The sequence below is a fragment of the Protopterus annectens genome, chromosome 5.part0, assembly GCF_019279795.1.
Source record: "Protopterus annectens isolate FY-2018-M chromosome 5.part0, PAN1.0, whole genome shotgun sequence".
NCBI lineage: Eukaryota > Metazoa > Chordata > Ceratodontiformes > Protopteridae > Protopterus > Protopterus annectens.
Window position 1 is genome coordinate 654,676,971 of NC_056735.1, and position 20,457 is coordinate 654,697,427.

General features: G+C 38.5%; 1 protein-coding gene across 2 annotated transcripts in view; it reads left to right on the top strand.

Annotated features, from left to right (window-relative positions):
• The window catches only part of AGPAT3 (1-acylglycerol-3-phosphate O-acyltransferase 3), a 1,609,180-nt gene extending 1,595,982 nt beyond the window's left edge, over positions 1-13,198 (top strand). For both annotated transcript variants that reach the window (XM_044072498.1, XM_044072499.1), the window contains one exon: positions 12,187-13,198. In XM_044072498.1, coding sequence (XP_043928433.1) covers positions 12,187-12,275 — 89 coding nt within the window. In that variant the 3' untranslated portion in view covers positions 12,276-13,198. The remainder of the gene's footprint in view (positions 1-12,186) is intronic.
• Positions 13,199-20,457: the final 7,259 nt, after the last annotated feature.

The window sequence follows — 20,457 nt, forward strand, 5'->3', positions numbered from 1 at the left end:
AGTGGGTGAACATTGAGGTTTCTCAGTCTATCGGAAAATACTATGAATTGTTACAGAAGGATTTTCCAGAACCTGTACCCATTCCTCCTGTTCTGTCTACTTTTTAGGATGTGTGTGTTACTGCTTGCAGTTTTCCTGACAGTCAGCCAGCTACCCCTAAAAACACAGATAGGATGTATAAAGTTCCTCAGTCTTTTAAAATTCATACAGTGTTCCCAAACCTGGCCCAGCAGTTGTAGCTTTAGTTGACTTCACTGCTGCTAAGCAGTTAGTTAATTCCAATCCTACTGTTTCTGATAAGGATGGGAAAGTTATTGATAGGTATGTGAAAAAAGTATATACTTCTGCAACTTTGATTTTCAAAATTTTGATTTGCCAGGCTCCTGTGTTAAAGTTTGTTGTGAAAGTATGAGGAATATTTTATCTGCAGTTTCTTCTTGTGAAGAAAAATCTGCTATAAATAACTTAGTTTCCTTATAGCACACGTCACTACTCATTGTTAGCAGTGTATGTATGACTCTTTTGATGCTCCTTCCAGAGCTGTGGCCACTGGTAATGTTTTGAAGAGGTTTGCATGCCTGCATTCTCAGAATTTTCCAGATGATAATGAAATTAGATTTTAAAGTCTCCTTAGGTAGAGGTTTAGAGTTGCTACAGAGGTGATTAAAATGTGTGATGAAAGAGCAAGGTCAATCCAGGGAATCTTAAGATTTTTTTCAGCTCTCCTTTTTCAAATTGTTCAGGGGATCTATCTCCTCATCCAGTCTTGGCAAAAAACCCCAGAATAAACAGCCTCAACAAAATTCAGAAAAACAGACAAGGGCAGTCCAATAAGTCTGAATGCCTATTCAAGAAAACTTGTGACCCCTCCTACCCTGTCCCCTTTTTTCTTCCAAAAAGTATGATTCTCTACTTTTCTCTTTGGCAACATATTCAGACAAATGGGTTCTGAAAAACATTTGTCAGGGTTGCAGTTGACAGTAGGAGGAAATTCCTCCTTCCCAGGAGTTCATTCTTCATCCTCCGGTTAAGATTCTTTTTTTTTTTCCACCTGTTCTTCATCATATGATATCCCAAGAAGTGATAGAGCCAGTTCCTCTTTCCCAGGTGGGGAAGGGTTTTTATTCAAGAATGTTCCTAGTGCCAAAGAAAGAGAATGCTTGGAGAACAGTTGTGGATCTTTTTTCCTAAACCTGTTTGTGATACTCCCCAAATTCAGTGATCTCACTTCGCATCCTGCTATGTCTTCTTTCTCTTCCAACTTTCCTAGTAACACTAGATTTAAAAGATGCTTATCACATCCATATTCATCCAGACTTCAGATATTTTTTAGGGTTTTATGTTTCTGAGTCACATTTTCAGTTCTCTGCCTTACAGTTTAGGCTATCCACTGCACTTAGAGTGTTTACAAAGTGTCTTGCTCCAGTTTTAGCTTATTGCAAACTACAGGATATCCAAATTTTTCCATATTTAGACGACTTGCTTATCTTTGCAGAGTGTTTTTTAAAGTGTCTGGAATGTTTTTGTCTTGGGTAAGAGATCTCTTATACAAGCTGGGATTCCAAGACAACATTCAAAAGTCTTTCTTGACTCCCTCACACAGGATTGTGTTCCTGGGATGTCATCTGGACACCTCAGTTCAAAGAGCTTTTCTTCCACAGATAAAAATAGCTCTTTATTTAGATCTGTTTCTAAAGTTTTCCACTCAGACTTTGGTCACTGTGAGGGAATACCTCAGGATTCTGGGTCTCATAGCATGCATGATTCTCGTGCTACCCCTGGAAAGACTCCACATGAGAAATATGCATTGGTATTTAAAGCGTCCTTGATTGTCCCAGCACCAGCACCCTTTGTCTTTCCAAATCTCAGTGCTGGCGTTGGTTAGAATAGAAATCTTTTGGTGGAGACAACAAGTATTCTTAAATCCAGGTCTGCCCTTCTCCCTACCTACTCCAAAGTAGTCAGTCAAGATTGACTTTTCTTTGGGGAATAGAGTTTCTGGAGGGATAAAAATGTATGGGGTGTGGGACACCAAGTGCAGTTGCAAGCACATAAATGTCAAGGAGATGCTTTCCTTTAAAAAGAACTTCACTGTCTAAACCGTCTTTGATCCCCGGTACCTCTTCAAGTGTTTACAGACAATACCACGTAATTGGGTACATCAACAAGCAAGGGTAATCCATATCGTACCCCCCCCTTTGCAGACTAACCATATTTAATGGGATATAGCTTCGTAGCACAATCTCACTCTACAGGTATCCTACATTATATCAGAGCAAAACAGTGTGGCAGACAAACTGAGTAAGACAAGGGCAGCTCCTCTTGAATTAAAAGTAGATTGGGGGGGGGTCTTCCAATATTTGATCCTTATGTGGGAGTTTCTCAAATAGTCCTCTTTGCCTCCTGTCTGAACAATCAACTGGCAAGGTTCTATTCCAGGAAGAAGACCTGGAAGACATGATTTTTCTTTTCATTGGGCAGGAATATTACTGTATGCTTCTCCACGCTTTCCACTAATTTATTTATTTATTTGCTTACTTACATAGTTAACCGGGTAGTGTACAACTGGGCAAGTAGCCAGTTTTCAGAGGAGACCTGGGAAGAAAAGCTGCAGTACAGTAGCAATTTAGTTAAGAAAACAGGTAGTCATGAAACAAGTATTAACAACAATGCAATTAACAAAACTTTTAAAGAAGCCAATAGTTGTGAAAACATGTAGTGTAATACAGAGATATTGATAACTGGAATCAAAAAATCTATCTGAAAAATAAATCCAATCAAAACATGGGATATAAGCACTAGCTGCTTAAAAGTGCTGAAGAGAGGTGCACGAGAAGAGAGTTGTAAAGAAATAGGAGAAAGAAATTAGCCAGGTAAAATACAGGGACAGAGCCAGTTGCTATTGAGATGGTCTTTTAGTTTTTTGTTTTTTTTTTAATGAAGAAATGTTGGGATTGTTTTGGATATGCTGAGGAAGAGCATTCCAGTCCTTAGTTTTTATTGGAATAGAGGGAGTTACCTTGATAGTTGTGAGACTGGGTACCTTTTAGCATTAGTTTGTTGGAAGATCTAAGGGACCTGCAGTTAAAGTTAGGTTGGACCAGGCTTTTACTTTTAGCAGGTTGGGAAGTTCCAACCAGTTGAGTTGCTGAAGAGTGGAGCAATGATGAGTTTTATGGGGATGAGTGGCCACAAACATATCAGGATTCTAGATTATTAAGGTCAGCTTTATAGGTAGGTACTAGGCTATCTGCCCGAGGGCATTTATAAGCCTAGCCAGAGTGTGTCAGCTTTTGCCGCCCCATTGATTAATTAACTGAGCCTCTGTCAAGAAGAGCCAATGAAGTGATCCCAGGGATGTATTTTCTGTTACCCATCTACTCGTCAAGGTTTCTCTTGAAGAGTGTTAGTGAGGGCCTCTGCCTAATGTAGTTAGGAATTTTGTTCCAAAGCATGGGGAGTCTCTGTGACAGGAATCTGTCCCTCCAGCATGTTCTATTTATTGTTGTGGTGAGATTTAGCTCAGTAGTGCAAGTGGCTCACAGTGACTTGGATTTCCTTAGGTGGAGCATGTCCATCAATTCTGAGTTGGACATGGCTTTGTAAGTCAGGCAGAGATCACCTCTGAGTAAGCGATATGCGACATAGGACATATGTTTGAGGCCAGTAATCCTCTTGGTGAGATACTTTTGTGGTCTTTCCAGCTGTTGGAAATGTCTTGTAAGGTACATCCCAAATGGGGCATTGTACTCTATGATGGGTCTGATGAGTGATGAGTAGAGGGGCACTATAACCTCTTTATTTCTAGATGCGAACCCTCTAGTAATTAGATGGGCTACATAGAAGGATTTCCTAACTACTTTGGCAAAAAAAAAAAATTCCTTTTAATTCTTCTATTTTTTTATATTATTTTAACAATTTCTTTAGCTAACATGTTAAGCTAAAATTATTGCTGTATTAAACTGCTTTTATGGTATAGTTATTGCTGTATAAAACTGTTTTTATGTTATTCTCTATTAAATTGTATGTTTTTTTCTCTGGAGCTTTTCTCCCCGGGCCTCTACTGAAAATGGACATATATCCAGTTAGACTAGCCCGGTCAACAAATGTAAAATAAAATAAAAATAAAAAATAAATAAAAAAATAAATATGATTGTCAAAGGAGAGATTACTATCTGCCTGGGTCCCCAGATCTCTTATTACCTCTTCTGTATTAAGGGGGCTGCCACCTATGTGGTAATTCATGGGTGTTTTGTTTTCCCCAAACGGGATGGCTATGCATTTTTTGGCATTTAGCTTGAGACCATGACTTTGACACCAGATGTCCATCTCAGTAAGGCCCTTTTGGAGAATGTCCGTGTCAGCCGGAGAGTCAATTATGGCTCCTAGTTTGCAGTCATCAGCGAACTTGGTAACCATAGTCCTCCTATGTTTGCCTGTACTTCTGAGAAGTATATGCCAAACAGTAGGGGTCTCAGGACTGAGCCTTGTGGGACACTACTTGTGACTGGTTTAGAGTCGGACCTGGAGCCCGCTATTCTTACCGTGTGAGTTCTGTCTGTAAGCCAGTTGGCAAGCCATCTCGTGACATAGGGGTTTATGTTCAGGCTGGTGAGTTTTTCAATAATTCCAGAGTGGGGAATGGTGTCAAAAGCCTTGGTGAGGTCACGGTAGGTTGTGTGAACTACCTTCCCCTCATCAATGGCTTTGGTGACTGTCTCAAATAAGTCATCCAGGTGTAGTAGGCATGATCTGCCCTTAACAAAGCTGAATTGGGTCAGGTCAAGTGTTTGGAGGTTCCCAATGTCTTTGTTAATGAGTTTCATGATGATGCACTCCATAGCCTTGCAGACCAGGCTAGTCAGGCTTATGGGGCGATAGTTACCAGGGTCAGTTGTGGCCCCTCCTTTGGGGAACAGAATAACCGTTGCTGTGCACCATTCTATGGACACGTAGCCTGTGGAGAGGCTGAGGTTGAACAATCTGTTTAGGTGGGGGGTTAGTTCGTTCTGTAGTTCATGCAAGACGCAGCCTGGGACACCAACTGGCCCCATTGACGCTGTACTTTTGGCTTTTGAAAGGGCTGTTTTCACCTGTGTGTCTGTGATTTCTGATTTCTGGGACACTACACTTTTCCGGTATTGTTGTGGGCCCTTTTGGGGGTGAGAGGGGGGAGGGTGAAGTTTGCATTGAATCCATCTGCCAGGATGTTGGCAATATCATTGAGTTCAGTATATTTTGTGCTATTTTGCACTAGCTCAGAGCATATCTGCGAGTTGCCACTTAGATCCTTGACATAGCTAAAGAAGGCTTTGTGGTTATCTTTCGAATCCTTGGCTATTTTTCTTTTGAAGTTAGCTTTAGAGGATTTTATGAGGGACCTTAGTTTATTACTGATACTGATCAGGGATGTCTTTCCTTTTTGGGATTTGCTTTTTTTCTGAACTAGTTTCCTCCTTCTATTGTATAGCCTGTTTATGTAGGTTGGTGAAACTATGTGAGCAATAGAGGTGGGTAGATAGCAAGTGAGATCTAGCTGTGGCTAGTCTGGCTTGGTGAGTAAGGTATGCTTTGGTCCTGTAGAGAGTGCCAGGTTTGGTATGGACTTTTTTGATTGTTAGGGAGGTGTGTTTATCAAATTTTAGTCTGCCATCTATTGTAACTCCTAGGAGCTTGATCTGATTAGTAGGTTCAATTTTTGTTCCATTAGAGGAGTAAATAGAGAGAGGTAATACGCTAAGCTTGGATGATTTGTTTGAGAAAATCATTAACTTAGTCTTGTTTAGGTTTAGGATGAGGTGATGGTTGGAGAGGTAATTTTAAATAACCTGGAAAGATTTCTGCATTTTGTGTTGGAAGTTCTTGAGGGGAAAAGGCTGAGCAGATAAAGAGTGGAATTGTCTGCATATTGGATGGTAGTGGCAAGTTGGGTGGCAGAAATTAGGTTGTTTGTATAAATGACAAAGAGGATAGGACCAAGTATGGATCCGTGGGGTACACCAGTGGATGCTGATAGCAGTGGGGAGAGTTTGTTCACCAACTCTGTAGCCTGTTGACTGTTTGACAGATAGCTGTGAAGCCTTGTTAGGGATGACAAATTGAGTTTATATGATGCAAGTTTGTTGAGCAGCTGTTGGTGGGATATGGTGTGAAAGGCTTTTGACATATTCAGGAAAATTGCTGAGACTAGTTGTCCTTAATTTTTGAGGTGACAAACAATATCAGTAAAGGTTATTAATGCTGTGTTTGTACTATGTTTAGGTCTGAAGCCATGCAGTGAGCTGGATAGTAGGTTGTTAGTGGTGAGGTGATTCAGGAGCTGTTGGTGTATACATTTTTCTAGGATTTTGGCTATGGGAGAGAGGATGGCAATTGGTCAGTAGTTTGAGATATCTCTAGAGGGGCCGCCCTTGTGAAGGAGAATGATATAAGAAATTTTCCAGAGTTGAGGCACATACTGTTTGGAGATAGAGCAATTGATTAGGATGGATATGGGGTAGGCGATGGAAGGAGCAGCTACTTTTAGAAATTTGTTGTGTAGTCGGTCAGCAGCAAGGCAGCAGGATTTTAGTTTACTTACTTTTTTTTTTTTTATGTAAGTACTTTGAATGGGTTTAAAGGAGAAAGAGTTTGTGTTCTCAGTGGTAGGGGAGGGGACTGTGAGTGGTAGGATTTGTTTGCTGTCTAAGAGGGAGGTGATATAAAGTGAGAGTTGAACTGTCAGGCTAAGGGCTTGGAGGTATTAGAAGAGGAGGAGGCAGGGGTGGAGGTTTTTCCAGGCTTAAGGTGGTAGTTAATATTTTGCCAGAACGTTTGTGGGTTGTGCAGGTTCTTTTGTTGGCAGGTATGAAAGTAAGTTTTTTTTATCATTGGTGACTTTTTTTTTTTCTTAGCTTGGTTTCTTAATTGCTGATATAAGGTGAAATCAGTTTTGTCTTTGGTGGTGTGATATAGTGACCAGGCTCTAACCCTTTGTTTAATTAGAAATTTAGTGTCATTAGGTAGACATGATAATTGTTTGGATTTGGAGTGCATTTTCCTGGTGGGGCAAGATTATTTAAGATGTCAAGGAATTTGTTGTTGAATATCTAATATCTAGGGTACTTCTTAAAATTTACTAGCCCCCCCCCCCCCCCCCTACAAGATCCTTATGGTGACTCCCTTCTAGCCCAAGCAACTGTGGTTTTGGAAATGGACAGGTGCAATTACCACAAGCTTCCTTGCAGACTGGATCTTCTCACCCAAGGATACCAGTGTTTGATGCACCCCGACATCAGTCATCTTCATTTGACTACCTGGATGACAGGGTCTTAATTCCTTTTAGGAATCTGATTAGTGAGGATATGCTGCAGGTACTAATGGAGGCAAGAAAGCTTGCCACTAAAAAATCATATGTTAGCAAATGGAAAAGGTTTTCTAGTTAGTGCCAGCAACATAATCAGTACCCATTCGGGGCTAGTTCTCTGGTTTTGCAATATTTGTGAGAGCTACTATCCTGTGGCCTTTCTTATTCCTTTGTCAAGGTTCATTTATTAGCCATTTTAGCAGGTCTGCCCATAGATCCTCTTCTTTCAAAGCAGTCTTATGTCAAAATATTTTTGAAAGGGGTTTTGCACAAGAGTCCTCCAAACATATTGGCGGCCCCTCCTTGAGATCTTAATTTTGTGTTGAGACTAACAGTTGCTCCATTTGAACCGGCTAATCTGTCTGACTTGAGATTCATAACATGAAAAGCAGTTTTATTGACTGCTCTGACTTCTACAAGTGGAGTATCTGAGTTGAGAATATGTATGGTGAGTCACCCTATCTCATTTTCCACTAGGACAGGGTTTCTTTGAGAACTAATCTTTCTTTTATGCCTATAGTGGTGTCCAAGTTTTCTTGTCTAAGGCTATTACCTTTTATTATAATTGCCATAGAAAAACTATTCCAGGCATGGTCAAGGCCCACTCTAACAGTGACTTGGCTTCATCTACGTCTTTTTGGAAAAGGTTGGTATTCTAGAAGCTGCTATTTGATCCTCTGTACATACTTTTTACAAAGCACTATAAGCATGATTGCTTCCCTAAGTCCAGGACAGGCTTTGCTAGAGCCATTTTCTAGGGGCCTCTGGACTCTTTTCGTTCCACCTCCCAAATGTAGTAAGCTAGGGTAATCTACCCATATACCTAAGGCTGCTGCAGCAGTGATCAGTCTGATGAACATAGTACAGTTGTGTACATAAACTTAGTATTACAGTAGATGTTCAAATGATCTCTGCTGCAGTAGCCACTCTCTCCCACAACCCCCCTCATTTTTTGATGTGTTTTTCATGCCAAGGTTTGGCCATTTATTTTTTGTTCCTATCACTGTCCGTTCAGTGCACAGCCTCCCTGTCTCTATTGACAGAAAAGCTCTGAATGGCTTGGCACCCAAACTTGTGTTTTTGTCGGCTCAGCACGCGCTAGCTGACAGTTTGGGCGCGTGGAAGGTGCCCTTGAGTTTTGGAAGCTGGCTGAGTTCTATACCCTTGGCAGGATATAACCTATATAAGTAAGGCTACTGCAGCAGTGATCATTTGGCCATCTACTGTTATGGTAAGTTTACTTACACAACTGTACTTTATGCTTGCTGAAGGATACAGTTATACACTTTTCCGTATTTAGTTTCAGTCCATAGTTGTGGCGCCAAACATTTATTTGGCAAAGGATATATTTTAGGATTATTGCATCTTCTGGGGAATTTATGATGGCACCAATTTTGCTTAGCCACAATCCTTTAACATCAGCTTTGAACTCCATGAAATAAATGCCAAAAAGAAATGGTCTAAGGACTGAAACCTTGGGCATTCCTCTACTGACAGTTATTTTGGGTGAGGTAGAGCCACCCATCACCCTTACTTCCTTTGTTTTGTTTGTGAGCCAGTGTGTTATCTATCGATTTTCTTAGGGGTTAACATTTAGCTGGGAGAGTGTGTCTGTGATGCCTGAGTATGGGATGGTGTTAAACACCTTTGCAAGGTTCAGATTGGCGTTGTACACCAAGTTGTCCTATCTCATTGCCTCAGTGACTTTCTTGAAGGAGTCAACTGGGTTAAGTAGGGAAGACCTGCCCTTGATGAGTCCAGACTGGATTAGGTTGAGAGCGTGTAGGTCTCTTATATTTAAATTAATTAGTTCCATAATGATCCTTTCCATAGCCTTGCAAATGATGCTCGTCAGGCTAGTAGGTCTGCTGTTTCCCAGGTCTGTTGAACCCCCATCTTTTTGCAAGGGAATAACTTTTGCTGTTCTCCATTCATCCAGCACAAAGCCTGTTGTAATGTTGAATAGGCAGCCTGGTATGTGTCTTGCGCCATAGACATAGTCTACTTCGTCTTAGTAGTACATTGAGAACGTGTTCTTGGGAGATTGAGGAGGTGGACCAGATGTGGGTGTTTGATGTGAGTATATTGGAGGCAGGAGGACATGAAGATGGAGATGACTTTGTCTTCTAGTAGATTGACTATGTTCTCTGCATTTGAGTTTCTAATATCACTTGCTGTTAACTCTATGCAGTGTTGAACATTGTTTCTGAAATTTCTAACACAGTTAAAGAAGGCTTTGTGGTTTACCTCATATCTGTTTTTGGTTGTTTTGATCAGGATATGGAGCTCTTTGTTTAGTTAGGCAAGAGTGGTTTGAGAGTTTAATTTATTTTGGGTACAGTAAGTTTTCCCCCTTTTATTATAGAATATGTTTCTTCGGGATTTGTTTTTGAATACAGTTATTTCTGAGGGGGACAGATGCATCTGTGCCACTGTTTACATTGTACATAGTAATTGGCAGGAAGGGATTCTGCATAGGTTATGGGAATGTCTAGGTGGAAGGAGGCTTTGAATTTAGTCAGGTTATCAATCTGTTTTAGTAGATTTGCCTTTGCATAGTCTCCGGAGGATGCTTCCAGCTTCAGTCTTTAGCTGAATGTGATTGATTTGTGATCCAATTTGACCGTGGAATAGGTTAAAATAGGTGGGGGCTGGTAAGGACCAAGTCTAGGATTTTATGTTCCCTGTTTGGGATTTGGACTAACTAGTCCAGGGAATTCCAGAAATGTCTAGGCATAAATGTTTGAAGATGTGCAAGTCTCTCAGTTAATGATGGATACTTAAAAGTCTTCTAAAAGAATGGTATTTGGCTTAATACATTAGGATTCCATAGTTGTTAGTTGGGATGTATGGGCCATGGGGATCATAGAGGGGATCTTGTAATTAGCTTTGATGTGATAAAGCGTTTTGTTTATAACAAGTTGGGCATGGAGGAGTTCCAAGTCATTATCTTGTGTAATAAGTCTGGAGGCGAGTTTATTTTTTTTTTATCTAAATGTTGTATTGTTTCATAACCTTCCATTAGTTTTAGCAAGGTATGTCTGTGCTGTATGTGATTTTTTTTTTCTTCAAGGGAGACCTGTCAGTGTTATATATTGCAATGTAGTTTTATAGAGTTAGAAGTGTGTTTATTTTCCAAAGCTGTGACACTGCATTCAGCTTCGCTTCCCAAATGTAGTGTTTATGTAAAAAGTTTAACAAACACATTAAAAAAAAAAGCTAATGTCAGAAACTTAAATGGATTTGTCAGTTTACTAATTTGACAATGAAAAGGTCCATTTGTGACATAACTTTCAGAACTGATGCCATGGACTTTAGTTTGCTTGGTAGGCAAAACATTCCCAGACTGCAAGATGCCTCCCTTCATCCAGCAGTGCAGTATGCAGTTCCTGCCCTGCTCTGTCCAGTTGTGTCCCACAGCCAAAACTATCCTACTAGAAAGAAGTGGCAGCAATCTACATTTGAGTTTCATTTATTTATTCATTCTCTGATAACCCACTTAGTCCATTTCAGGGTTGCAGGGAACTGGAGCCTCTTACAACATTGTGGGAAAAGGCAGTGGATCGAATCCTGGTTTGGGGACAACCCATCACAGAATGTTACATTGCTTGCAGATACACTGGTAATTTGAAAGATAGTCAGTTCACTTATAGCATGTCTTTAGGATCAGGAGAAAACTGTAGCAACCAGCAAAAAAAAAAAAACATGTGGACTCAGAAAGATGTGCATCCCAACTAAGAACCAGACTAGACAACCAGTGCTGTGGGGTAGCAGTGCTAAAAAATGCCCCTCTGTTCTACACCTGCATTTCAATTTGAACAAATTCTTGGGCAATCTGCCATCATTGCAAAGTGTTATTTTGGCAGGCATCTCCCATCTGCTGACAGGCAGCCAGGGTGCTCATATTGCTAACGACACTAGCACATCATCTGAATATATGCTTCCATTTTCATTGCCATGAAAAGACATTGATGAAAAGCGTTGGAGTCTGTGGTGATTTCCCATGTGCACACAATTGAGTCAGCCATCACTGATGCATCAGACAGAGTAGAAATATGCTGATTTTCTGCAGATATGACATTGTGTGAAACTTCATTTTCCATGTGTGGTCCTCGAGTAAGTTAATTTGATACATTGTAAATAGTTTAACAGAATTAATAAAAACACATATGTAAGTTGAGAAACTAAAATGAATAGCTGAAGTATTAAAACTCTGATACAAATGAGAAACTAAAATGAATTTGGTCTGTGTCAGTAAGCTGACTATTCCATGGACATATTCTTTTAAATTTACACTGTAGTGCAGTAATGAGAAGTTGGCAAGGTATTTAATTTTGCGTGGTCTGAACTTTACACTAAGACTGAGAGACTGAGTAAAGAAAAAGTACTGATTTGTTCCCCAGCAGTTACCCATAACTCCATTTGCTGATAACGTATATTATTGTAAATGGGAGGGGTTACACAGTCTTACTCATCTCCAAGTCTGTGTGACCACAGAGTGAGATTAGTCAGGACATGGATCTGTGGGCTTGTCCTCTTGCGTATGCATTCTTATATGGACTACATTCTTCAGAGCTGGGATTTCAAGGACAGATTTGGCAGCATCACATGACCGTCCTTTTGATATTTTCATTTTCAGCATTTTCGTCTCAGTTTTTTGAAATTCAGTGAAGTGTGCTTCAGTCTTTTACAGGAACCTCTCTCACGGTAAAACTTTTACAAGTCAGGTGTCAAGTCTCAGCATTGTTCTTTTATGTAATAAGTAATTTTAAGTTATGCCAAATGCTTAAGTACCTGTGCACTAAACAAACTTTTTTTTTTTCTGTTTTTTTCTCTCGAAGCATCATTTGGAGTTCGTAGACTTATAGGGGTAACTGAGATTGAAAAGGGATCTAGTTATGGAAACCAGGAATTTAAGAAGAATGACTGACACTGCTGGTGTAACATCAATTTTAACCAAATGCTGGTAACTGGAATATATTTAATAACACTTTAGAAATTTTAAAGTACTGACAAATAACAAGAAACTCCGGAATGTGAACTACTGCAGAAGTCTTAACATTATGTGGAGATTTAGAGATGAAAACGGCAAATATCAGTGAAAAGAAGCTTTGGAGGAAATTACTGTGAAAAAGAAGAAAAGCATGCTGTCATAAAATACAGTCTTTTGTTTTATCAGATTTACCAGAAAAATTCAGGTGCATCTAAACTTCAGCATGAGCATAATTATTGTCCATAGCTAATCAAATGCTTATCATTTCAAGAGTTACTATGTAGGGTTTGTTTGTGTTTTCCGTATCAGAGTTATCAGGCACAGTCTGAATGTGTGAATTGTTTACCCGAAGAATCAACATATTTTTCTCACTGCTTTGTTTTATTTTTAGTGTTTTTAATATTCTGTATTGCATTATGCAGGTAAGATTTTTTAACATACTTTTTTTATACTTTAGATTATGACATTGGTAGGTAGTAGTGGTCAGCAATTTATTTAATTTAAGTGGAAAGGCTTAGAATCCTTACTTCTTCCCCAATAGTTTTTTTGTCCATCTAGTTGTTACAACTCTGACATTTTCCTGTTCCCCAACTATGTTTATTTAACTGTTAACTTTATCATGAAATGCATTTTAAAACAAGAAATACCTCTTCAGCTTTGCTTAAGAACATTTAACCTCTGCAGTATTACTTGCCCTTTATTTTACAAAGCATTTTAACAAAATGAAAACTAGCTGTTTCATAATAAATGAACAAAGTTTAATATTTGTATAGAGTCACGGCTGGAGCCTGCCAAATAAATAGCCATTAGTGAATAAGCAGTAACAAAATATAATGGCAATAAAACAAGACAAATTAAAAGAAATCTTCAGTTATTATTTGGTATACAGTTCTCTCTTGACTGTGCATTCACTTTTTGTAAACACTTGGTCCAATGCAGAGTATCTTCTCATCTGCAAATGTCATAGAGGGTAACATGGTTACAGAAAGATCCAGGGTGCTGTGTGCCTTACTTATTATATTAGTAATCCTAGCTGAAGATTAAACTTGGATCTGTACAAGCTGGGGATGGCTGTGGCCAGCTTTCAAGTAATTATTCTGTTTTAATGCATTATGATACACTGGGTAACAACACTGATTTATATCACAGCACTGCATGTGTGCTACCTAACTGTAGTTTGTGCATATATATGGCCAACATCACACTAAGAAGAAAAGAAGCAAAGAACTTTTGAAGCTACACTTGAATGTGTACTTTTTGGATAAGATGAATGCTTCCTCCTTGGGGAACTGTTTCATACAGAGCTTAGGACTGGTTATGCATGTTGACATTTAAGAGGGATAGGCAGGCCTGTCATTTAAGAAGTATAACAATAAACAATAAATATTTACTTAGAAAAAATGTAGGTATTTGATAAGTTCCCCAAGGTTTCACAGTGCATGGTTGTCAACATTTGTCCATGGGATATAAGGGTACTTGGCGATTCATCTCTTCCCTTGCAATATTCTTGTGGTCTACATTAGAATTATGTATTGTATAATTGTATAGTGTAACTCTTTCTGCTCTTTACGGTAGCGTTATGCTATAGACATGAGAAAGTACTCTGTAGAAGAGTGACACGAGTGTAAGCTGCTTTTAGGCTGTTTCAGAATAAGTAGGTATTTAGTATAATAAAGTTAAAAATAATGTCATCTTGTGTTCCAAGGTCGTACCGTTGCAAAATAGGGCCTTCTACTTCCATAGTTCACTTTCATCATTGGTTGAATACTGCTGTTTCTTAAATGTGATGAGATCAGTACTACTTAATATCAACACAGTGTTGCTGGCATAGAAGATTGCTAGCCAGAAGCATTCAGTAGGACTTTTCATGTTGTTTTTTCTTTTTTTTTTCTTTTTTCTAGTCATGTTTCCTGTTTTAATTTTATTTGTGTCCAGTTTTCTGGGGTAGTACCTAAAGCTTTATGTGCCTCATTTCCTCTCGCTGACGCTGTTCCATGTTTGGCAGATGTTTTCGTGTACAGTGAAAGTAACACGGAGCCTTCCTAATTTAAAATCGTATCTACAGATCCTCCTGGGCAGAGAAAATCTGAGACTATCTTACTTAATGTCACACAGCATGACTTCAGTTCATTTAGTATCACAATTCACAGTTCAGCAGTGGTGAAAAGTGCAGTCCAGTATCAAATGATTACCAGTGTTCTTATGTACATGAGTGTGCTTTTTCTTTTCCTGCAAAATGATGGGAAGTGCATTAAAAATGCATAGTTGTTATTTTTTGTGATGGGTCCATTGTTATGTTTTTCCATAGGCAGCTGTGGGTAATTCTGTATTTATCCATTGCTGATGTCATTTATACACCCACTATTCACTCATGGATGGACCCTGCCAGCAAGTGGATGCATTTAACATTGTATGCAGTCATCTGCGGCATATTGCTATCCAATCTAACTTCTGTAACTCTGACACCATCCCATGTCTTGGAAACTTAGATGTTCTGTGACATCAGGAAGTAAGATGTTCTGTCACAATAGAAGGTTGTCTAAAGATTAGTTGTTCCACAGAAAAAAAGAATTATTTACCCCTTTATGTTTACTAAACTTGATGCACTGTGTTCTTTTATATAGAAAAAAACGTAGTTTTAGAGAAATAACTGAAACATAATATATTTCCCAGTCTTCTTGCCATACTTTTGGTTCTGGAGTGCACTTTTTAATGCTTTTAACATATCATAAGAAAAATAGGCAGTTGGGCTTTCAGACTTTTTATTCCTACTGTCTTTATTTTTGCTTTTCTTTAGGTTTAACATTGCACACAAACTACGAAGACTTGCTTTTGGCAACTTTTTTATTCTTTACATATTAATGGTTTTGTAAAGCAAAAGCATATTTTTATTGCTTCCAATAAAAGAAGTAGGTAACGTGCTGTAATATTTTAATGAGACTTGGGATATTTATTGTCCAAAATATTTCCAGAAAGCAAGCAGAAGTTGTCTTTCTACCAAATGTTCCTTCACAGAGAGAGCATTGAGACCATGGAATGCATTGCTGAATGGTGATGATGAGGGTAGGACTGAAAATGGTGAATAAGGAAGGCACTAGCTGCTTAGACTGCCGTTAGTACTTCCCTGCATTGTGTGGATGTACTAAGTGGAGCTAAAGTTTTCTGTCAGCATTGCATATTAAATTGAAGAGTGGCCTTTCTAGACTTATGATAAGTTCAAGTCTAAAATCAGCAAGCTTTCTATACATATGACTGATAAAAGGGAAGACCTGATTTCTAATTCATTTTTCAACTTATAAACATCTTTTGGTATTATATTTGTGGTAAAAGGAAAACTGTGAGAGTAAAGTATGACGTAATTATGCTGACACAGAGTAATCATCCTGTGGTAGGAAAGAGAGTATCACAGCAATATAGTTATCACAAAAGAGGCCAAGCATTCTAAAACTAATGTTGTGCGACTTGCTTAAGTATGTTTACAAATGTTATAGTTCTTCAGACCTGATATATGACTGTAAATCATGTTTGTTTTGACCAAGCTGGAATTCTAGTGCCTGCACAATGTTGATTACCATGCAGTTGCTTCTTGTTAAAACAGGTCTGAATGTACAAAATGAACACTAACATGGGTTAGTCTTCTTTAGTCCGTAGGTAGCTCTTAATCGCACATCTGCTCACTGTGCATTCACATTTATCATAATTAATTTTGTTGTACCTGGATTGGAATCTTTTACACAAGCTCTATTTCTTCATTTTCCCACATCAGTTTTATGTTTTAATACTTTTGTGTTATTATTATTGAAATTAGTATGTTAGGTTAGTCTTAGTAAGCCTTTTTATAGTCTGTCATATAGTCATGAAATTGACATTTTCACTGTAATTCAACACATCTTTAACAACCACCACCACCCCAAGAAACTTTTTATATCAATTTTTATATCAGATGCATCAGTAGTCCCTTTACATTCAACTGGGACAGAATTTAACACACTCTTTTGTTTGACAGAGCTAGTTATCTTTGAATATCAGTGAGTTTTTTTGCATGCATTTATTTAAGGAAATATATTGTAGAAAACTGGGTCAATGATGTACTTCTAAAATACTTTCCTTGTAGTATTTTAAGTCAAATTTTTAAAAGTTATGAAAGCAGTAATGCAGCTCACAGTATGCCATTTCAATCTACTGTATGAAAGCCATTTATTATGTGCAATGATTTTATCATTTATGGCACATGCTTTCAGTATATTACCTTTTTAAATATATCCCTTATTATAAATGTGCTGTATAAAAGAAGCATGAGTTGTTAGTACCTAAGTTACAAACTGGATGCCTGATGAAATCAGTCAGTCTCATCACTCATTAAAACCTGGTTGCAGATTTAGTGGGAGCAATACCATACCTTGTTGTAGGTGATTGTACTTGTAATCACTGATAGAAGGTGGATAAAGCAGGATTTACAAATCCATTATGAATAGTCACATTTGGTTTGATCAAAGTGGGATTGTTTGACCCCAAAAACATCAAAAACCTTGGGGCTTCACTAGCCAAAACAATGACACTTTTGAGATAGCAAAACACTAAAAACATTTTTCTTACAAGGGAGCATGTTCCGCACCCATAAACTACATATAAACTAATACCAAGATTATCCAAATATGGGAAAGATGGTGAAAGTGAGGAAAACGTCTTATTCTTCTGTGAGTCTGGCTGCTGTGAGAGGCCACCAGTAAACTTTTCAGTTTGATGCTCTTTATGTCAGTCAGGTATGCAGTGACAAACGGTGTGGAAGTCAGGATTTACGAAGTATGGTTTACCTGTTCGGGTGACAAACATTGCCAAAAGTGGTTAAGTATTGCATCACCTGAGTTTCAGCATTCTTCACTCTCATTAAATATGGGAGTTACTGAAAAAGATTGCCTTTTTTCACATGCGTTTGTTTCATACTTGCTGTGTGCAGCTATGCTATGTCTATGCTGTGATTCATTTCAATGGAGACATGTTATTGATGTGCTTTGCACGCAGATGTTCTCCTGTGTGAAGATGCATGCACAGTTCATCTTTGGAATATACTTTTTGACACATGCAATGTGGCATTTAAAAGTTCACCATTCTTGTGTTAAAACTGTAATGATTTTTGTGAATGTTTAATCTCCAGTAATAATTATTATTAATGTCATGTAGGCATTTTGATATACTATGTTGGATATAGTTATTTCAAGTGCTAAATCTTTCTACTTATAAACCTGCCGTCAGGGTTCTGATGGCAGCAAGTGCAATTTGACTAACTGACTAAATGGAGCTTTGAGTAGTGATAATACAGTTTTATCACAACTGACACGGCCCGGTTTGAGACAGCTATGTTTCCTTACGTTAAAGTTGTTTTTACATCCTATTTTATAATCATCACTGTACAAGCTTGAGCTGTAGGCATATAGAATCTAATGGGCCTCTGAGACTTGTAACTCATAAGTAAAATCCATTTAACAGAAATGCTTTAATGTTGCATGAAATATGTTATACTTAATCCTAGCATTTTTAAAAAGGATCACAGGAAGAAACATCTTTATTAATAAGGTGGCACATAGTAAGTTTCTGTAGTTTATCCCTTTGACAGCTCACTACAGTCATTCAGACTTGGATGTCTTAACCCTCCCACTAAAATCAATCTATGTAAGAAATATTTTGCGTGCACAAAGAACCTTACTAGATAGGCTTACTTTTCATTAATTCATTTTCCATTTCCTGGTGGTTTGCTATTCCTGGTACCTTTACTGGAAACAAAACACTTTGAAGGTGTTACATCAGTCAAATTTTAAAGGCTGCTGTAATTTTCGGTGGAAGAGAATCTCTTTGTTTATTTTTGTGGTACAGTAAAAAAGATAACTTTAGCTCCTGTTGCTATTCTTTGTTCCTTCCCTGTTATAACCCTCAGTTACCAAGCCCTATATACTGTTCATTAAATAGCCGCTCCCAGTCTTTGAACAAGAGCTGAATGGTAGGATTCCTAGTACCCTTCATACTTTTTTTTTGGGGGAGGGATAAATATTTAATCTGATGTCCTTTTCATTCTTCCTCACAGCTGGGTTACGGATCCAATCCTCGGATCTGACTTGACCGTATTTTCCAGACTTTGGATCCTAGTGTTGAGCTCCTCCCTCTTCCCATAATGCATCACCCTCTCTCTAACTCTTCAGATCTTGTTTGCCACTGTCGTGGTCAGACAAAGGATTTCAAGTCTCGAGTTGTTAGGTTTGTTTATATGAAATCTCCTTTTCTGTCTACTAGACTTCTGGGTTAATGCTTAACTCTTCGTTCCTCCCTCTGTAGCCACCAGCAGCTGGAATCATTAATTCCCCATTGCTCTGTATTCTTAGTGTCTGTCTAGCTTTTTTTGGTGGTCTTTGTGTAATGCTTAACCCTTTTACTCATGAGAAGGGTAGAGATTTCTTCACTTCAGCCATCCTCCCATTCTCATAATACATACTGTTTTGGTTCGAGATTATTGGTTTGTGCTTCTTTGACTAATTACTTGCTATACTAAACTTTTGTGCGATAAAGCTCACTGCTTTTCTTTGGAGTTTAAATTGTTTACATGCTTCTACTGAGCTGTTAAGTATGTTAAATGACTGTGATTAAAACTAAAACTAAGGAAGATTTGACTCCTTCTGGGTAATTGTGCATATACTGCAGTTAATAGCAGGTGATTTCTCGCTTTCCTTTTCTCTGTACATTCCTTCTTTGTAAAGATACAGCGCTTTATTTTCACTGTAAGGGATGTTGGCCATCACATCAGTGGCAGTCTGATCATCGCTTCTCAGCCTGCAATCATCCTTGGTAGTGCTGAACTTGCAGTCGTAAGAGTAAGGACCCTGGTTTTCTGCTGCCCTCTTCTCACAATGCAGACTTTGTTCTCAGTTTTCTTATCCTCAGAAAACTCATGCTAATGCACGGTTACTCTATCAATTTCTTGGTTGGAAGTAATTGCTGTTACAAGTTGTGAAGTGTGTCACAGACTTGGCTCTTTTATTGGGTTTCCTTCGGGCTCACCTCCCATAAAAGAAAAGAACAAATGGACTTCTAAACAAGAAACTCAGATGTGCAAATTTGTGTGCCTTTTAATGGAGTTTGAGAATGGTAACAGCAGACTTTCTAATCATTTTGGTCCTGTAACGCTTCACTTTACTTGCTAGTCCTGAGTGAGAGTCCTCGGTTAGCACCATGCCTCTCATTTATACAGTTTTTCAAAGAATGGCCAGATTTTGGCCTCATATTTTCAGTCCATTTTTTCATAATATTGCAGTCTTCTGGCAAATTAGTAGCAATGCATTAAAGACTGAAGTTAGAAAATAATGAAAGACTTTTCTGTTTCAGACTTCATATCCTTCATATAATGTATGCTAATGCAAAATCTGTTGTTTGGTCAACTTCCTAGGTTTGTAGAAACAATATTTAAAGATTATCCCTATTTAAGGGCCTTTGTCAAACTTTTGTTTGTGGCTTTGTCCAGATTTCTTGATCTAGGAGCTTGAAAAGTTTGGTTGTCACGGAGTTCTGGAGAGCCAAATTATTTTGCTGGACTGTATCGTTGGCTGGAGGTGCAGGGTTGGGGTGCTTTGACTTCTGCATCTTAGAATCTATTTATTTTGTCAGTTTCTTTTGGGGCTCAACCCCTCCCCCACTAAGAAAGAAACCTTCTAACAGTTTTAAACAGGATATTGGATACTTTCCTCCTCTTTCTTAGATACTAAGACTGGGATCCAATGAATGCCTAGGGTCCACGGGGAGCTGGGCAAATAACGGATCCAGCTCTTCCAGATCTACTGCAGTAGTATGTTTTTTTTTTTTCTTCAGATCCAGAGTTTTCATACCTGTTGTATTCTGCAGCCATATCTCTCAAGTGCACCAGATTTTTTAGAATATCCAGAGTTTGCCTCATATTTTTGACCTGTTGGTCATACAATTGTGGTTCTTCAACCTTCTAAGTGGTAAGAGCAATATTTAATAATGGTCCCTAAATTTGGCCCCTTGTCCCCTTTGGATCCTAGGTCTAGGATCCGACAGGTAACTGTTAGGTTTTTCCTGGATCTGAACCCCCTTCGGATCCGATCTGTTAAACCAC